General features: G+C 43.7%; 1 protein-coding gene across 4 annotated transcripts in view; it reads left to right on the top strand.

Annotated features, from left to right (window-relative positions):
• Positions 1-19,981, top strand: part of SUPT3H (SPT3 homolog, SAGA and STAGA complex component) — a 327,848-nt gene that overhangs the window by 303,194 nt on the left and 4,673 nt on the right. Inside the window, exon 12 of one of the 4 annotated variants that reach the window (XM_084754842.1) lies at positions 1,464-1,534. The exons of the other annotated variants lie outside the window; for them this stretch is intronic. Within the exon in view, the coding sequence (XP_084610968.1) occupies positions 1,464-1,517 (54 nt within the window). The 3' untranslated portion in view covers positions 1,518-1,534. Of the gene's footprint in view, positions 1-1,463; positions 1,535-19,981 lie in introns of those variants that run through there. 4 annotated transcript variants of the gene reach the window in all.

The raw sequence follows: 19,981 nt of genomic DNA, 5'->3' as shown, positions 1-19,981 counted from the left end.
CATCGTGGCAGACAGTACGAACTCTTCAGTCTTGTTATCAAACAAGAATAATGAGAGGATAAATGCCAGGCTGCCTTTTAGACAGATCAGATGGAGGGGGACCCTAAAGGCTGTCCTTGAACCAAAACAAGAAAGATAAAACCCACACGCGCCCACTGTAATAGTGTGTGTGTTGTCTTAAGGTTTCTGGTGCTGTGATAAAAATGTCATGAGCAAGACCTCAACTTGGAAAGGAAAGGGTTTACTTCAGCTTACAACTGCTCAGTCACACTCTGTCGTTGAGGGAAGTCAGGGCAGGAACGGAAGCAGAGGTCATGAAGGAGTGCCGCTTACTGATTTGCTCCCATGACTTGCTCCACTTGCATTCTTAAGCATCCCAGGACCACCTGCCTAGGGAGGATACTGCCCACAGTAGGCTCAGCCCTCCCATGTCAATCATTAACCAAGAAAATGCCCTACAGTTTTGCCAACAGGCCAATCTGATGGAGTCACCTTCTCAGTTGGCTATAGCCTGTGTCGACCTGATATAAACGAGCCCGCACAGTATGACAGCTGTGAGTCTAGCTGATGCCTTATGCACAGCTGCTCACCAATCACATACGGACTCTCCCCACCACAGTAGCCTTTGCTAAGTGGTAATGCTTGAGTCACTCCAGTATACAAAAATCTGAATTACCTTATGGTCAAACATGGTACATTTCAGGTCAGTGTCATTGGCTACACCGTAGAAACATCGGGAAAACATTCAGGAACCATTCTACAAATAAAGATGGTGGTCTCATTAGGAGAGAGAGAGGAGACAGAGTATGCCTCCTGCTTCTGCATTGTACCTGCCTGCATTTGTTTCTGAGTACTGTGGGGCATGCTGCCTGCCAGCCCTGACCTGTTTCCATGGGGAACACAGAACAGGAGGCATGGAAACCTCCTGCTTTGGCAGAAGCATCTGCCAATCCAAACTGGCCAGCTGGAATGATGGGCCTCCACACAGAGCCTCTTGAGAAGGGGTGCGGGGTGCCACTGACCCTCCTCAGAAGGAGCAGAATGCGGAGACATGGCCTTTGTGGTGGGAAGCTGTGAAGTGAGAAAGCATGCAGCCCTCCATGCTGGTGGGCCTTTCTCACATTCTCAAGGACTACAGCTGGCACGAGAGAAAACTCGGCAAATGAGTTTTGCACTGGCTTTGATTCTAGCAGGTACCTCAACAGGGGCATGTTAAAAATAAATCTTTGTTTGATGTGTGTGGGTATGGGTGTGGGTGTGGGTGTGTTCACACCCACATGCATGCCCATGCACACTCACTTGCCATAGCACATGTGTCAAGGTCACAGGGCATCTTGGGGGAGTCAGTTCTTTCCTGGAGATTGAGCTGAGCTCATGAGGCTTGTGGTAAGTGCTTTACCCACTGAGCCATGTCACTGACCCAAAGACACATTTTTATGTCCCCGTTCTGTTATCTTTTACAGAGGGAAATACCGTATTTCCTCAATGGAGATCTTGGAATGCAAGGATGGAGATAATAAGACTGTCTCCACGATATGTGAAGACAAGTCATGTTTCTGGGTCCTACACAAAAACGTTTGACTTACAAGACATATCTAAATGGAGATGTTTCCTCCCTTGTGGCCAGTAGTGAAAACCTCATGTTAGCTGGAGTTGAAAGGCTTACATTTTTGCTTTTATGTGTTTGTGGCTCTGTGCAGAGACTAAGAACATAGGTGTGTGCTCATTGGATGGAACACTGGATAGGGCTTAGAGGTAAAGAAAGGGCAGGAGAGCTCTGGCTAGGGGTGGCCACCAGAGGGAGAGCAACTTCAGCAGAGCGTGTGCTGTCTGTGCTCACAGCTGCGTGCCGTGGCCCCTCGGTGCAGCTTATGAGGGTGGGCGCTGTCCAGGGATTTTCAACCAAGCCTGAAGAATAATCAGGAGAAGGGGAAGGGGGCGGGTGGGGGGAGGAGTAGACAGAACAGAAGAGAGGATCTGAAAGAGAGGTGGAACAGATGGCGGGAGTTTGTCTACCGTCAACAGTAGTTGGTTTTCCTCAGACCTCATCTGCTCCTTCTGAGCCTCTTTGTCCCTCACCAAGTAGAGCAGGAGTCCTGCCAAGACTGAGAAAGGCAAGACATGGTGTCTGCACCATGAGACAGCGTCTGAGGATGATGCCTTTCCCATGTTATCTGGTGCCCAAGCTTAAAGGGGATCCATTAGGGGCTTCACTTAAGCAAGGTCTTTGTCCCAGGGTGACTTGCTGGAGAGTGACTGATAAGTCAGAGCTCTCTGGGCCGCTTAGGGCTCCGGGCACAGTCCTTCATCACCTAAATCAAGAAAGGACTCTACTATCTCATGACCTAAGCTTTGTGTGTATTCTCACTTTAAGGTCGTAACAAGTCATGTAGGTTTGTTTTGAAAGGTTGTCCTCTCACATTTTTATTCAAACAATAAAAAAGTAGAAATCTAGTTAGAAGACTTTAGGGGGAACACGTTACCAAATTCCTTCAAGGAATCCATATTCTTCAGAGCAATGGCTCTTTGACAAAGTAGTCCTGTTTTTCTCCGCTCAGTGAGTGAGCAGCACCGTCTGTGCTGCCAGCTGGGCCTGTGCTGTGTCACCAGCCCCAGCCTGCTTGGTGCTACCAGTCACAGCAGGGTCCCTCCAAGATGCCAGTTCTCAACCTTCCTAATCCTGTGACCCTTTAATACAGTACAGTCCTCATGTTTTGGTGACCCCAACCATAAAACCATTTTCTTGCTGCTTCATGACTGTAATTTCGCTACTGTTATAAATAATAATGTAAATATTGGATATGCAGGATATCTGACACGCAGCCCCTAGAAGGGACGTGACCCACGGGTTGAGAGCCACTGATCTAAGAGTGCCTATTTCCTAGTGAGCCAATCCACCTCCAGCTCAGACAGTTCAGCAATTTCAAGCAATTCTTTAGTTAGTGATGTGGCCCTATTCTGCTCCTGTATTTTGGTAAGTGTCATCTACAGATGTTTCAAAACACCTAAAAAGCATTATTTATAGGTATTTAAAATTATTGAAGCAATTCCTGTCAGGAAAACTACAGACAATTCTCTCCTTCTGATCTCTACATGGGCTGTGTGTGTAAATTTTCTTCACATGACCTAAGTTGATGCCTGCAGTTTCCACACCAACAGCTCTTAACCTGAATGTATCTCTGCATGTTAACTTATTGTGAATGGATGTGAGATGATGTATGGTTGAAGGAATGGAAACCCATGGGATAGCTATAGCTACATATAATAAAATGTGATATATCTCACTCTCTCACACACACACATGTTCTGTATCTTTACACACAAAAAGATAGATTAATTGATTGATTGACTCATATCTACAGAGGCTGAGAACATGTAAGACCTGCAACAAAATAGCCAAGTGTCTCCTGACAAAGAGCCAAATAACTGATAAAAGAAGTTTAGCATTTTAGTCATAACTTCCAAAATTCATTGCTGGTTGCTCAAGAGTGTTCTTTGTCTTCTAGCCACAGGCGAAGCGGGTAGATCGTTTTATTTCGATTGCTTCTCCAGCACTAGCCCTGAGGGACAGACTTGATGATCTAATGGGTCTTTTCCATCTCTAATATCTATAATTTTGGCTATTCTGTGGCAGCTCCTTATTGCTTTAAATAAGCCATCTTAATTTAAAAAACATACATCTGCATTTGACCTGCCTAATATATGTCAAGACGTGTGTGTCCCTCTAAAGTCTCCCCAGGGACTCTCTGGGAGACTTAAACTGAACTGAATCAGAAAGGGAAAAAAAGAGAGGAGAGGAGAGGGAAGAGCTGTGAGTCAAGCCATTTTCTGTTTATTTAATTTAAGTTTTTATTTTTCAGTAATGAGACTATTCCCCAGACCTCCTTAAATCGTTTATTGGTTAAAATTTAATCTGAGCCTTAGTGCATTCTTAACTTGAGCAATTTTTAACTTTCAAATTCTGTTTCTTGGAAGTTGGCCTTCCATTAACTAGCATTTTGGTTCCCACCCTCCAGTCATCCTCTCTGACCAACTCTTGGCCTCAGATCCACTGTGCAAGTTCTCAGACTCACTGTCCAAGAAGAAGTAGCATCTTGCATTGTTCCAGATGTCAGCCAGTGGTGGCTCTGGGCCAGGCCTGCTAGGAGGATCATTAGAAACACACAGTCACAGTCGGTCTTCTCCCCAGCTAAACACCTGGCCACCGTGATGCACTGGCTTTCACACGTGGACCACGGCGCAGCACCCAGCTCTTCTTTGGCCCTCCATCTGTGCAGTCTGCAGAAGAGCTAGCCCCTTAGTTCTTCTTAGCCAGTGTTGTTCATTTAGTGTGGAGGTCTTGTGAGCGGCTTTTAGTTAACCTTTTCTCCTGTGCATACATAGTTACTGCCTGAGATTATTCTGCCAGACAGGAAGAACACAGGACAGTGTCTGTGCGTCCTGTCTATGAGTCTATTCTTGTCTTCTTTGAAGATGAATGCAGCCTGAATATTCAGTTATGTTCTCTAGCCATTTCTCCAGGTTATTCCAGTTAGAGGCGGATCAAACCAGCATAGCAATTGAGGTTCATTTGGAGGGCTCATGCACACCAGACTGAAGCAAATACAGTGCAATTTTGTACACTGATTCATTCAACAAGTACTCGCTGGCCACATGCCATTTCCCAGGCACTTCATTAAAGTACATTAAACCCTTCCCATGTGTGAGACCAGGGTGTCAGCTACAACTTAGTTTGCGTTGAAGTCAGTCACAAGGTATCATTCGTTTCAATTGTTTAGTCATTTAAACTAAAATGACCTCTTAAAGAAAGCTGGGCACGTGAACACACGCCTGTAATTGCAGCACTAAAAAAAAAGTCTCATACAGAAAACTGTGAGCCCGAGTACTTGGACTACACCGTGAAGCCCTCTCTCAAATAAACAAAAACACACCAACCAGCATCCTGAGCTCATTTGCCTGTGTATCCCTGAGGGCAGTGGGAACAGCAGGCTTGGGCATTGGGGGGACTGGGTCTGTGTCCCAGCTCACTGTGTCTGTGACATTTCAGTAAGTCAGTCAGCCTTCCTGAGCCACACTTTGCTCATTTAAAATCAAGCTAGTAACTCCACCTGCTTCCCAGAGGTATGCAATGAGCCTGTGGAAGAGCCTTGTCAGCAAAAGCTTCTGTGGGAATATGCACATAAGTGTGTTACTGTGGGTGCCAGCCAAAAATGTTTCAAAAGCTAAGCAGTCAGGACCCCCTTACTGTCTCCCAGTCCTTGAGAGAAAGGCTCACTTATAAGTCGCTCACAAGACAGCCCTGGTTTGCAAGGGCTGGTAGCAGACTAGGGGTATAGCTTCATGGTAGAGCACTTGGCAAGCATGCTTGAGGCCATAGGTTCAATCCCCAGCACTGGACAAAGACAAGCTGATTGCCTTCAGTGCACAGGTGATTTGATGGTGAGCAGGTTTGCGGAAAGAGGGCAGATCTGGAAAGTAGTGAGAAAAGGGACCAAAGGTTAAAGACGGTGTTCTAAAGCAGGCTTTCTCACACAGCCTCCCAGGCAGCAGTTCCCTAGGAATCTATTTCAAACACTCCATAAGGCAGTTCAAAGATGGCTGATCCCAGCCAGGTGTGGAGGCACATGCCTGTAATCCCAGTGCTTAGGAGGGTCTCTGTGAATTGAAGGCCAGCTTGATCTTCATAGCAAGTTCCAGGACAGCCAGAATTGCATAGTGAGACCCTGTCTAAAAAAAAAACAAAAACAAAAACAAAAACAAAACAAAAACCGAGGGAGGGAGAGAGAGAGAGAGATCATTGTTGTCATTTGTACCCATGTGACCTAGTATGCTTTGAGTCCAAGACACTCTATTTTATGCCTCCGGTGTATGTTTTCCATCATAATGCCTGGCACACAGTAGGCATTCAGTAAGTGCTTGGCAAAGTTAATTAGACTGATTCTGTAATTGCATACACATTTACCTTGGTCTTAGAGACTAACTCTATCCATACATTTTTTTCTGTTCAAGTATACTGTCAGGTAGACAGCCAACACTGTGGACACTACTATCTCCCGTGTTCCAGGGCTCATCAAGTCCCAGCACCCTCTGCTGTGTGTCAGTGCTGGCCACCCCCAAGCCCACGTTATTTTTGTTTCACTTTACTAAGATATAATTTACATTCGATACAAGTCCCTCTTTTAAATTAAGTATATAATTTGATGTTTGGACAAATGTATATTTGACAGTGCATTGAAAAATGTATAAAGAGCAGTGACAGCTGAAACCACTGTCACAGTCGAGACACTGCTTCCCTTACTCAAAGGAGTCTGTCTTCCACCATCGTCACCAGGCCTGCCAGCCACTGGTCCATTGTCTGATCTTGTGGTGCTCCCTTTTCTAGAATGCCATCCATATGGAACCACACGAGTGTGCTCCCCTGATCCTGACTTCTTCAGTAAGCATAGCCCATTGTAATCCAGACTCTTACACACACACGTCTGTTACTCTTGCACATCCATTTAGTTTCATTATAAAAGACTATTCCATTCTTGGATTTGCAGCATTTTGTTTCCATAATGGACATTTTGAGGTAACATCCAGGAATTGTCAGTTCTAAATAGAATTCACATAAAAGCATGGACACATAGAACTCCTCATGCAGACATATTTTCATTTCTCTTAAGTTTGTTTTTTCATTTGTTTCCAGTTCTGTGGGTACGTAGTTCCTTGACCACTGGCCACCCCAGTTCTTGAATTCTCCATCTTAAAGCAGTCCAATTTATCTTTTTTTTTCTGTAGGTGCATTAGTGATGAAACTACTTATCATTGTTCATAAAAGCTTTCTCTTAGAAAAGCTTTATCTTCTAGAAACGTTGTGCTTTCTTGTGTTTGGGTCTACTGTTCATTTGTATTCAGCATGTGCATGTAGTAAATGGTTATGAGAAAGGATCACTCTGTGCACATGAGTGTTCAGATGTCCCCCCATTGTGCTCTGAAAGCCTGTAAGCTCTCATGAGCTGTGTCCACACTCTGCTGTGGGTCTCCACTGGCGCTTTGTCTCTATCACAGTCCAGTGACCTACTGTCCATCTGCATGCCTACCCTGACTTCATGGCTTTAACACTTTTGTTATATTTCCAATTGGATAAGTCTTACTATCCTGTTAATTTTATTCTTTGCTCAGTCTCTTACCATCTCGGTCTCCATCTCCCTCTCCTTCCCCTTTATATAGAGTCAGCTTGCCTCTTTTTTTCAGAAAAGCTACTGAAATCTCCAAAGGAATGGTTGTGGAGAGCGTCAGTTTACCTTTTAGGACGCACACTGTGCAGATCTTAAACACACTGTGATGAAGTTGTCCTAACTTGTTTTCCACGCGCTTGTGATTTATACACTTTCATTTCTTTCGGTCATTACTAGAATATTTTTTAAACATTCTTGTTCTTCTGTTGACTATGTACCTAATAACCTTGCTAAACTCATTAGTGACTTCCCTAAATCAGCCTGCCTCTTCTAAAAGACACCAGTAGTTTTAGGGCCCACCCTAACCACCTCAAATTAATCAAACTACATCTGAAAGAGCCATTTTCAGATAAAGGTTCACTACTGCTAGGAAATGCTATCTTTTTAAAAAGAACCTGTTGAACTTATAATACCATCCAATCACCATTATATGAAGCCACAAGTAAGACCAGCTGTGTAACCTATCACAGTACTGAACATAAATGCCTTTTGAATAGAATATCTAAATCATCCCCTCCCAGGCTTGGGGAACATTGCAAACGAAGGTCAGAAAGATCACAGGAGCCCAGGGAAGGTTAGCGTGGTATGGAACCCTGACTTCCAGGCATAGCATGATAGTGATTGCCTGTGCTCTATCTGTGCTGGACTAACCCCAGCCATGGGAGAATGGAGACTTATGTGTCCCTTCCCCTCCCTAAGGAGGCGACCATTAATGGTTGGTAGGGGAGGGAAACACTATTTGTTCCATGAGGTAGCCACAGGGAAGGTGCCCGTGATCCTAAAACAAACCTTCCCCTCATCAGCAAACAACCACAGTGACACTCACTCGATCACACACACAAGCAGATAGGGATTGATGGGAGGCAAAGAAGGACAAAAATGGGTAACACCGGATGATAGGATCAGAATACGTTATGGACTTATGAAAATGCCATAATGAGACCATTATATATAATTATCATGTGCTAATAAAAACATTACATTAGCAGCAATAAATGAGCCATACAAATGGCCTTGTTGGGTTTATCATGTTGAAACAAGCTGAAAAGAATAAAAAAGGCAGTTCGGCATGACACTTGTCAAGTGATAGGTCCGCGGACTTGCCATCCTTCCCTCTTTCTTTTCAACATTTTTGAAAAACACTAATTACAGAAAAACTCTAGAACAATGACACACTAGGACCCCTTCCCTCTGCCTGCTCATTTTCAGTGGAGGCTGGCTTGTCTCTGTAGGTGGAGCTGACTGTGGATTAAATGGAGGGCGGTCAGGAAGCTGATCTCTTCTCTCTGCACCCAGCGCAGACAGCTCAAGATGCCCACGAGGAGACACGGTGCTGAGACTTTAGATGCTTATAGCTCAGCACTAGTCCACCTGAGTTCTCTCTGAATAGCTGAGTCCTGCCATTCTCTCCTAGGATGGCCCACCCCATGCTCTGGGGCATGGCCAGTATGATTGATAACTATTTTAGACTTTATTATATCTATTATAATTATGATCAAAATTATAAATGTGAAAGGCAAATACATGTGCTTATTGCTTACTCAGACCTCACATTTTACCAAATGCTTCCATATTCAAACCTAAATTTCTCCAGAGTAAAAGTGAATCATGTTTTAAGATATTACAACCTTCATCTTTTTTTTTTACCACTAAAAGCCTAAATTTTTAATGTCTCCATATAATTAATGCTTATCTGACTTGGAAAGAAGGCAGGGTCTCCATATGTTCATTTCAGCATGGGTTGCTAAAGATAGAACAGTCAGTGCATGAAAGTGGCCTACATTGAGCAAATTAGCAGAATCACAAAAGGAAACCACGGTTGGAAATAGTTTTACAGACGTAATTGCTGAAATTCTCTGGTGAGTGTGTCAATCTATACTAACTAAATAAATTTGTTTATAGACATGCTCTGTATTAGCTTCCACTCTTCTACAGCCCTTTGCCAAACAAAATCTCACCAGAAGTAGGATGTTCACACCCGACTTGGAGTTTCTTGGATAAATATTTTTATTATATGGAGACCAAAACCACTTTTTCAAATTTCAGACTTTGATTGAAATACCATATTTGTTTACGTTTGTTTTCTTTTTCTTCCATCTTTTCTCCAGGCATCTATGTGTGCATAAGCTGTGTGTCTCTCTCTTCCCTCCCTCCCTCCCTCCTTCCCTCTCCCTGCCTCTCTCTCCCTCCCTCCCTTCTCTCTCTCCCTTCTCTCTCTCTCTCTCTCTCTCTCTCTCTCTCTCTCTCTCTCTCTCTCTCTCTCTCTCTCACCTCCTCTCATCTCCCACAGCTCTGGTGCACAGGATGCAGTCACAGAAGGTCACCTGATCCTCTGAGTAGAGGACTAGTCTGCCCATCAGTGCCACCAACAGATGGGCTGGAGTCCCATAGATGTGTCCCAACGGAAGTGGATCTTTGAGTCATTCCTGGGTAGAGACTGTCCAGCCTGAGGCTGCCCTTTATGAAATACTGTTTCTGTTTCATTCAAGGGCTGTGGGATACTAAAAGGGAGAATTAATTCTTCCAGTATTCCAAGATCATAGTAAGAGTTCATGAAATGTCAGGCATGGTCTTTTGTAAGAATAACTCTGGTCTTAGCTTTGGCCAACTCTCTCTAGAATTGCTGCTGAATTTTGCATAGGCCTTCTAAAAATCTGTTGTAAACTAATGAAATTATATATTTTGAAATTATTCGTTATTAGGATTATCTCTATTAAAAGTACAACTAGACCATTTATTCCTTATAAGTCTAAACTTCCTTGCTATCTTTGAAACAATATGATCGGGAAGCAGTTGACTTAGACAATGGCATGACGAGGAGATCTAGGTCTGTGCGAGAACGTAATTCCTATGGACCCCAAAAGCCTGCCTGTAGAATTTCCTCGGTACCTGATGAAGTGGTCACTTTCCCACTGTACCATATTCTAGGTTCCCATAGATACCATGTCTATCTTGAGATGGTTCTCTAGGTTATTTCGTTATTTAACATGATAGCTCTGTTCTAAGCAAGCTTTTGCACCATAGGAAATGTTTTGCTTATATTTTGGAGGTAAAACTTCAAAATGACTAAGGCAAATAGTAAATGTCCTTGGTAAATTCTACTGATTTAAATGTGTTAGAGAAATATAAGGGTGTAATATCTGCAAGTTAAAAGAATCTGTTCCCATAACTCTGGGCAAAGAAGATGCAATGGCAGGCATGGGAGAGGTATGCCCTCCATTGTCAGTTCACAGCTGTTGCCTTCAGCTTCCAAACCAATGCTGAGGAAATAACTTAAACTAATACGACTATTTTATGCTTGGCTTTGCAGCAGAGTTTCTAAACAATTAGTAGAATGCTTATATAACATGAGTGTTTCTTAGGTGACTCGTTTAATCTTCCAGCACAAACTTTCTGGGTTGGTGTCTTGCATTTAATGTGTATTCACCATAGGTGGTTATTTAAGAACAAAATAAATCAAGTTCTTCCTTAGCGTCTAAACTAGAGCATTCTTGTCCCCCTGTTTATCACCTTCCATCCACAGCTCAGGTCTCAGCTGTGTCTCTTCCCTCCAGAAGCCCCCATAGCCAAAACCATCGCCTCTGCTGCTGTCTAATCTGATGCCTGCTCTCCTCTAGTATGGACATCATCATGTTTGTCAGCTTCTGTTCAGTATGTGTCTGCCAAATCACACTGCCTCTGCACCACCCCGTGACCCTGCTCTATCTGCCAGATGGTGCACCATTCACTGGATGGATGGATGGATGGATGGATGGATGGATGGATGGATGGATAGCAGGTTCACACAGAAACATGCATTTTCATACCATATATGACAGTAACTACTGTATCCTGATTTCTTATCATTTTAGTGCTCATTACCTTTAATGCCTTTTAAGAGCCTGAATTATAATTCATTTGCTGTTCAATAAAGTTGGTATCAACCACTGGCAAGCAAGCATTCCTGTAGATGTTCTTACTCCTGTGTTGTGTTTTTTTATTGGCACAGGGTGTTGGTTGTGGTTTGTTTTTGTTTTTGTTTTTTAATCTTCTGCTAGACATAGAGCCAAAGGAGTGGTTTTCCCTGATGGGTTTCAGCCTTGCTTCAGTCTAATCCTCCTTTGCTGTTCTCCTTTTCTCCGCCATTTGAGTGGGAAATTTACTGTTTTATACTGTGATATTTTGAAAGTATGCTGCTTGGTTTTGATTCTTAGTGACCCACCGTTGCCTTGCAGAGTACACTCTGAACAGTATTGAAACTGTTCAGACAATGAGAGCTCTTGGAGCTGGACTGAGGCATCTTGTCTTTTGAGTAGAGATGACCTTTGGGCCAACAGGGATGGGATGTTAAGATTTAAGGAGATGTGTGTGGGTGTCAAACTGACAAGGGTGAACTTGTGACAGTTATCTTGTCAACTTGGCTGGACTGAGAACTGCCTAAGAGATTAGTAGTAAGAGATATCCCTCACAGTCTGACTGCAGGAAGGGACGGGCCCCCTGAATGTAGCCGACACAATCCGATGAGGCTGGGCATGCGCGATGAAGTAGAAGACAGAAGTGGGAAAAGCCAGCAGGAACATGCTCTTTCCATCTGCTTCCTGCTGAAGTAAGGATCTTGGTCCTTGACAGCCATGGTGGACCAAATCCTCTGAAAGCATGAACCAAAATGTTCTTGCCTCCTTTTAACTTGCCTCTCTAGGGTATCACAGCCAAAGGACAGCACCTAGCGTGCCGGGCCCACCTGTCTTGTCCAACACACTGTCTTCCCACACCACCCATCTCGCTGGAAATAGCAGGATTGCCTTTCCATTAAGAGTTTAGATGCTTTTGAGTTCATTTCAATAAGAGGTGAAAGATAAGGATCAAATTTCATTCTCCTGCATGTGACTTTTTCCAGGGCCACTTTTAAAAGAGGCTGCCTTTTTTCCAAGGTATGTTTTGGGCACCGTTGTCAAGAATCCATTGGCACAGATGTGTGGTTTGTGTCTAGGTTTTTCATTTAGCATCTGCATCTGTTTTGTGCCGATCACATGTGTTTTGTTCACTATGACTCTGCAGTCAGTAAACCTTGAAATCAAATATTATGGTGCCTCTAGCTTTGTTCTTTTTTGCCCATGCTTGCCTTGGCTTTTTAGTGTCTTTTGTGTTTGCACATGAATTTTAGGGTTATTTTTACAAGTCTGTGAAGAAGTGGGATAAAACTGAATCTACAAATTACTTTGGTTATAGTACACTTTAACAGTTAATTCCTCTCACACAAGAAAATGGGAGCTCTTTCTGTCTTTGAGTGTCTTCTTTGATTTCTTTTATCATTGTTTTACAACTTACATTACAGAGGTTTTTTTTAAGTTTCTTCCTAGTTGCTTTAAATTTTTTATTCTATTGTGAATAAGATTGCTTTCAAGATTCCTTACCTGGCAAATCATTAGTAAAGTAAATCTTATATGTTCATTTTGTATCTTGCTACTTTAATAAATTTATCGACTTAAAATTTTTATGGCCTATTTAGGTTTAGGTCCCTATAGGATCGTGACATCTATAAACAGACCACTTAGCATCCTCCTTTGCTATTTGTAGGTCTTTTATATCTTTTTCTTGCCTAATTGCTAACCCTCTAGTGCAGGGTTATGACTGCACAGCCTCGTTTTGCTGCTGATGTTATGGTGTAGGCTGTGCTTGTTCCTGTTCCGCCCCGATTGATGACTGCAGATGGTCTATGCCTCCTTCCTTCTTACTGTGAAGGGACGTTGAATCTTATCAGAGTTTTTCTGTACTTAACAAGATGATTATTTCAGTCTTCATTCTTTACTGTGATATATTATGTTTGTTGGTTGCAAGAGTTGAGTAGCCCTTGTGTTCCTGGATTGAAACCGTTTCCAGTGTGCAGTGTGATCTTTCGGATGTGTTTCTGAATCTGATTAACCCCTGAGCACTGGTTATGCCCCGAGCACAGAAAGATAAATCAGAGAGCAGTTCTTTGCCTCCAGAGGCCAGTTGGCCAGTTAAGAGAAATGAGGCCCTCCCTTTGTTGCTCCTGTTAATAACTCCTGCCAACTTGGCACCTTTCACGTATATTTCAGATGTGTTTGCTGCTTGGGGTGATGGTAGACCTCTGTATTCTGGTTGTTCATAAAGTAGCTGAATAAAAGCTTCATAGTACTGGCATTAATTATAACAGTATAAATTTATACTGTGTTATGGAAAGAATGGTGTTTACATGGGAATTACACACTTTTTCATCCCATAAAATTGTTAACGTTGACATTTACAAAAAAAAAAAAAGCTTTTTGGTTCTAAAAGACAATATGGCTTATACCAGCCACTTAATTATTTTGCTTAGTAAGAACAATAACACAAGAACTAGCACATCTCTTGTGTAATTTGAAATGACTTGGAATTTGGAAATGATAACATCTAATAACTACATTTAGCAGTTTTTGTATTTAGAAGGCCAAACCAAGTTGGCAGTATCCCGAGCATGTAATAAAATAAGAATCTGAGACACAGAGCACAGCCCTCACAGAAATGACAGCGTGGGCTGGAGAAATAGCTCAGTGGTTAAGAGAGCTGTCTGCTCTCTCAGAGGGCCTGAGTTCAGCTCGCAGCAACCACATGGTGGCTCACAAAAATGGCAAAGTATATGGTAGCACTCATTTGTAATCCCATGCTTGGGGAGCTGGCACAGAGGGACAGAGAGTCTGAGGCCAGCCTGCATTATATAGTATGACTTATCCCCAGAGACAGGAGACAAGCAAGTCCCTCTAGGTTTATGAGCCCCAGAGTACTTGCAATAGAATAGGTTTTACTGCTATATCTTTTTCCCCCCATTTTGCCAGCCAAAGAAGACCTGCTGCTCTTAAATCAAGCTGTGCTGCCTGACCAGGTGCCACCATGACTTTTCACAGGGTGTCACATGAGGGAGGTCTAGCAAGGGAAAACATCTAATGAGGAGCTTTTCGTATTTACAAAACTCCCCATCATATGGTTCAGTTTAGATTCTCTAAAATATCAGAGTGGGGATGAAATTATCAAAAGGAGGAAAGTCACGAGGCACTGTTGCAAACAAGCTGGGCCTATTTGGATTCATGCTTGCTAATGAAATTCAGCCATGATTTCCACTCTGATTTTCAGGGTCTCAGACCACCATTCGGTTGTACTCATTATAATTAAATCTCTTGGCCACACGCAGACACAGAGCAGCAAAGGGGGCATATTTTATCTTTTAAGAAACTATTACATAGCTTTGATATGAGGTCCCAGAGCCTCAAAGATTTCTCATTAAAGCAAAACAGCATGCTCTCAGGGCAGTCATATTCTTAGGCAAGTATAGGGACCAGGAAGGGGAACATGTTGAATCCAGCAAACCCACAGGGACATGGCTGGGGGGGGCTGAGGATTTGAGGCAATTTTTCTCAGATTTGAAACAACTTGATATGGTCTCCAGTATTGCTGCCAGGAGAGAATAGAGAAAAGGCTAGTTCACACCAGAGTGGGTATGAACAGTGGAGTTTTATTCTGTCATCTGTCAATTGCAGGATAATGGATGGAACTGAAGACCATGCTAAGCTAAAGAAGCTAGTTCCAGACAAACACTGTATGTTTCCTCTCGTATGCAAAGTCTAGATAATACAGAAATGTGGGGGTGGGTGAGAGGACCAATGCGAGGGGCAGGGGCAGCAATGAGGGCATCATGTACACATTCTTCTAGGTTTACTAAGCCGTTCATGAAAATATTAACTGGATGAAAAGGACGCTGTAAAGGAAAGGGCTGGTGGTGGACAAACAACCTGCTTACTGTAAAGAGTGGGGGTGCAGTGAGGTGGAGAGGAAGCTGATTCAACTGACCCGTGAGACACTTACATGTAAAATTCAGGGAAGTACCCACCTTCACAGCCCCAGCTCGGCTGGTAAGGAAGCCGGACATTTAGTAAGGTCTTAGGAAAACCTTTGTCCCCATTCAAACCACTGCTTTTCTGACGTTCCTCCCAGCAGAGCCAGGCAAGGCTATGAAGCCAGTCTCGCCCTGTAGGATGAAGCACTCAGGCAGCTTTCTGTGGCATAGAGTCTATCCTACATTTAGTGAATGTACAATCCACACCTTTTTATTGCCACTTGCATTCAGCCCACTTGGCCACCCCCAAACAGATCCAGCAGGCTGTGGTGCGTGTCTAACCTTGAATCAGACAGTAGGCACACAGCCTTGACGAGACTTCATGAGAAATGTATGGTTGTCTCAAATGTCCTAAGGAAGCACACATTGACTGCTGAAGCATCAGCCAATTTTATCTCAACTGTTTGGATGGTTCATCTATTCATCAACAGTATTCCTTCTAGCACTCAGAGATGGAATGGCCCTTCAAGCATTGTGAATCCATTACATATAAGAGTCAGAAATGGGACAGAAGCTTACCTACCCTGCTGCGCTGTGTCCCCACCCCTCTTTCCATCCCCATCCCCTGCTCACCGTAGTTTTGTTCCATTCCCACAAGCTCTTAACCAACCAAACAACACCATTTCTTCCCCACATCTGTTTTAGCTGTTAAAGAGAACTATTACATAGAAGTCAGCCCCAGTCGTCTGGGAAGAAGCCGTGCTGTGAGCATTGAATTCATCAGATAGTCATGTTATGTTATTCTCTGAGAAACACCATTTGTTGAACAATCACAACAGATTCTTAAAGCGGCCGTTTACTGACAACCCATCTCAGAGTCCTGTTAATGATAATAGCCGTGCTACCACCTTAGCAGCCGTCAGTTTACCTCCAGAGCCATAGATCCTGAGAGCTCAACTAACTCCCCCCCCCCTCTCTCTCTCTCTCTCTCTCGTGTGTGTGTGTGTGTGTGTGTGTGTGTGTGTGTGTGTGTGTGTGTGTGTGTTGAGGCCAGAAGACAACCCTGACCATGGGTCCTCAGGAATATACTTGGCCACTTTTTGAGACAGGTTTCGCACTAGCCTGGAGTTCACTAAGTTTGCGGTAGCTGAGAACTCACCAATGAGTTTCGGCATCTGCCTGTCTCTGGTTCCCCAGCACTGAGGTTACGAGAGCCCTCCGCTGAGCCCAGCTGCTTTGCTGACTGAGCCTTCCCTTCAGCCTATATGTTGTCCAACTCTGAAGATCTGCTTGGGTTGTTTGTTTGTCTGTTTGTCTTTTAAGCTACCAAGTGATTTGGGTGTGGTTTTTCTGCATAGGATTCTTCATTGTAGGCTGGAGAGTAGGTTCTGGTTGGGAATTCCTCCAAGAACCATCCCTGCACTCTGAAATTTAGTATCAACCTGATGGACTTTAAATCTTAATTTACTCTCTAAGATAGTAATCCCAATAGGATAAATTATGATAGAAGGGGGTGTTTCTTTGAATGTAAGACTGGAATATGGAAAGAGTGTGGGCCCCATATTTTAAATCCTAAATCTACCACTCCCTAGTCATACAACTCTAAAATACGGGGCCTTTGAACTTATTTGTGTTAAGGCTCAAAATAGATACGGAAGCACCTCATAAACCCTAAAACCATGGAATCCTGCTTTTTCCATCTTTTCTCTCCATCCTTTGAAAAACATTTTTTAAATCCCATGTTTTTTTATATTTTTATCTAAAATTAAATATTACTTAGATTCAAAGCAAACAAAAGGCCACTTTGTTGTCTCCTTTTCTCCCTGAGCCGGCTCTCTTGCACACATTTCCTTTGTGGTAGTGAAAGCGTTGACGTTCGTTGGAAGCACAGTGGAAGCAGGGCCTGTCTCGCTGTCTCTGTGTCCCTACACCACCCAGCATACTGCATTTCACACAGAGCAGGGCTCCCTAAGGATCAGCTAAAATCACGTTCAGTGAACCTAAGCCACCTTTGTAAGGCCTGTGACAAGTCAAGGATTTGTAGGGAGTTGGGGCCTGAGGCCGTGGAATTAGTGCTCTTTTGTATGGGAAGTGTGAAAAGCAGAAATCAGGTTTAGTGAGAGTAAAAGGAAACCTAAGCCTAGGCTAGGAGGAGGGAGAACTGATTTATCAGGCACTGATTTATCAAATATACGGCACACAAAATATACTCAACAATGTGCTGGAATCACAGGGTAAGGCTCGGGTATAACCCATGAGAAACAGAAGTAAAGCCTATTTGGAAATAGTGTTTTTGCTAGCTTATCCATGTACAGAAAACAAAACAACCTATATTCTAAAAGCACAGCTCACACTTCTGACATGCCCATGGCACTGAGTGGCCCCTGTGTCAGCCTCTCTAGAAAGACCAGCACCCAGGCACTGCTCCGCGTGTGCACTTGAAGGAATTGTTTCTGGTATCAAAAGCTGGGATTCAACCACATTCTTAATTTTTAAAAATATAAAAACAACCAGAAATTGAAAAGTGTAATGTTTTTATTATCATTATCATCTTTGTAGCTACCTTTGATAGATGCTAAGATGTCTGAGCTTTCAGCAGATCCACAAAGTCAAGCGGCCCTGGAGAGCAGCTTGATTGGACAGATGTGATGCTCACAGGGTGGGAAGCAGGTAGCAGCAGCAGGTTAACTGGGGGGAGTCTAATGGAGGGAGTGGACTTCCTGGCTGCTTCTTGGCACTCTGAATTCTATAGTCAGGAATGTGTATAAAGATGTAAGGCTGGGACTCATTCATAGGATCCAACAGAAGAAAGTGAACTACAGAGCAGTTCGTGAGAATGTGTGTTCTGGAAGGCCTCACACCAGGCAGTGTTTAAATTTAGTTTCTACATCCACAGCACAAATACGTGAAACTCACAGTTGACACAGAGATGAGCTGTCTTCCTCCGCCTTCCTGTGGAGCTGCTTTCTTTACAGGAAAAGATGCCAAATGTGGGGTGTTCCCATGCTCCCCTTCCACAGGCCACATCCATCCATCACACATCAAAAGGCCAGAGTGATGGTTCTGGCCAGGGGACCCTGGGGAACTGGCCGACTGGCTTGCCCTTCGCTGAGTCCACACACTTGTTTGTTCCTTCGTGTTAGAGCTAGAAAAGAAGAATTTGCAGAAAGCAGGCTCAGCTCTAACCTTGGCTTTCCCCTCGGCCGTGGCTCCTGGAGGGGCTTGCCGCAAAGCCTGCGATCGTTGTAAAGAATGGTGGTAAAATGGTGTGAACGTGGACCGACCCCTGAAAAGGCTCCTTCTCAATGCTTAAAGAACCATGTCATCATCCTGCTCCTGCAGAGGTTAAACATGGCCACTTCTCAGATAAACAAGCCTAGACTCCCTCTCCCACTGAGCCTCCAGCCCCAAGCAGAGAGCGTTCTAGCCATGCACCTGGAGGAAGATGCCCTCTTCACTCACGGGTCCCCATAGCTCACTCTGTGTTTCAAGTATGAGGTTACATAAAGGGATGTCGTTGTGCTTGTGAAATATCTGAACCTATCACTTTCCCATAAGCCTCTTGGAGGCATCCTACTGGGGGCTCAGTGGAGGTTGAACCCCTGGCCTATATTATAGGGAACATCTCTGCCCCTGCAATCTCCAAGTGACTCTCCACCATTAGTAGGTGTTCTCCTACTTAGGGGGCAAGCTCAGAATGTTCTAGTCCTTGCCAGAGTGTTCAATGCAGAAACGTTCTGCCTCCCACACAGATGGAGCTCACAGAGAGAGCTAGGAGTGAAGCTTAGAACGGTTCTCCCATTTCTTTGAAGACAGTTGCCGAGGATTTGGTAGGAATGGTGTGCAGTCTCTATACCACTCTGGGTAACAGGATTCTTCTCCGTGAACAACTTGTCTCCATTTTTACTCTGATCTTCCTTCCTTCCTTCCTTCCTTCCTCCCAGCTTTGGAGTTAGTGTATTCGTGTTCCTCTGAGTCCCTGGGTGATCCACTGGGATCTGTGTCTAGATGTCTGTTGTCTTGACGTGGGGATATGGTATCAGCTTTCCTGATCTATTGCATCTCACATTTAGTGTGTTGACATTTTCGTCTGTTTCAGAAATGTTATTTATTTCCCTTCCCGCTCTCTCAGTGCACTCATTGGCTAACATCCGCTGTGTACTGTGCTTTCTTCTTGGTTGTTCATAGTTCTGATCCATTTAATCTAAGCAGGTATTATGATTTTAAGCATTTCAAGTTTATTGTGACTTCATTCGTGGCCCCACAGGTGATTGTTTCTGGAGAGTTTCCAAGGGCTAATGAGAAGAATGAGAATTCTGCCTCCTCAGTAAATATTCCGTACATGCCCCTTAGGTGCACTTACGTACGACATGATCCAGCTAATGTGCTTCCTTGTTGAGGAGCTGGGTTCAGTTCTCGGCAGCTCATAGACACCTGTAACTTCAAAGGGTATGATACTTTCTTCTAGACTCAGGACAGAAGGCATAAACATACATACATACATACATACATACATACACACACACACACACACACACACACACACACACACACACACACAGGCAAAGCATTCATATATATAAGATAAATGCTTTTTAAGTTTTTAAAACTTTCATCTTCTGCATACTGACATAAGTGGAGTGGTAAAGTCCCGAACTAGTGTTGTATTAGAGTAGACTCGATCTCTTCCTTTATAGCTAATATTTCCCCTATATATTTGAGGAATGCCAGGTTGGGTACATACCTTCTGGCTGACTCATCCTTTCACCAATATATAAGGGCCTTGTTTTGTATTGTGGTTGTTTGTTTGTTTGTTTCTGACTTTTTGAGACAGGGTTTCTCTGTGTAGCCTTGGTTGTCCTGGACTCACTTTGTAGACCAGGCTGGCCTCAAACTCACAGAGATCCGCCTGCCTCTGCCTCCCGAGTGCTGGGATTACAGGCATGTGTCA

The sequence above is a fragment of the Acomys minous genome (assembly GCF_964271855.1).
Source record: "Acomys minous genome assembly, chromosome: 13".
Taxonomy (NCBI): Eukaryota; Metazoa; Chordata; class Mammalia; order Rodentia; family Muridae; genus Acomys; species Acomys minous.
Note: the sequence above shows the minus strand (reverse complement) of the source record. Positions and strands in the feature narration are given on the sequence as shown.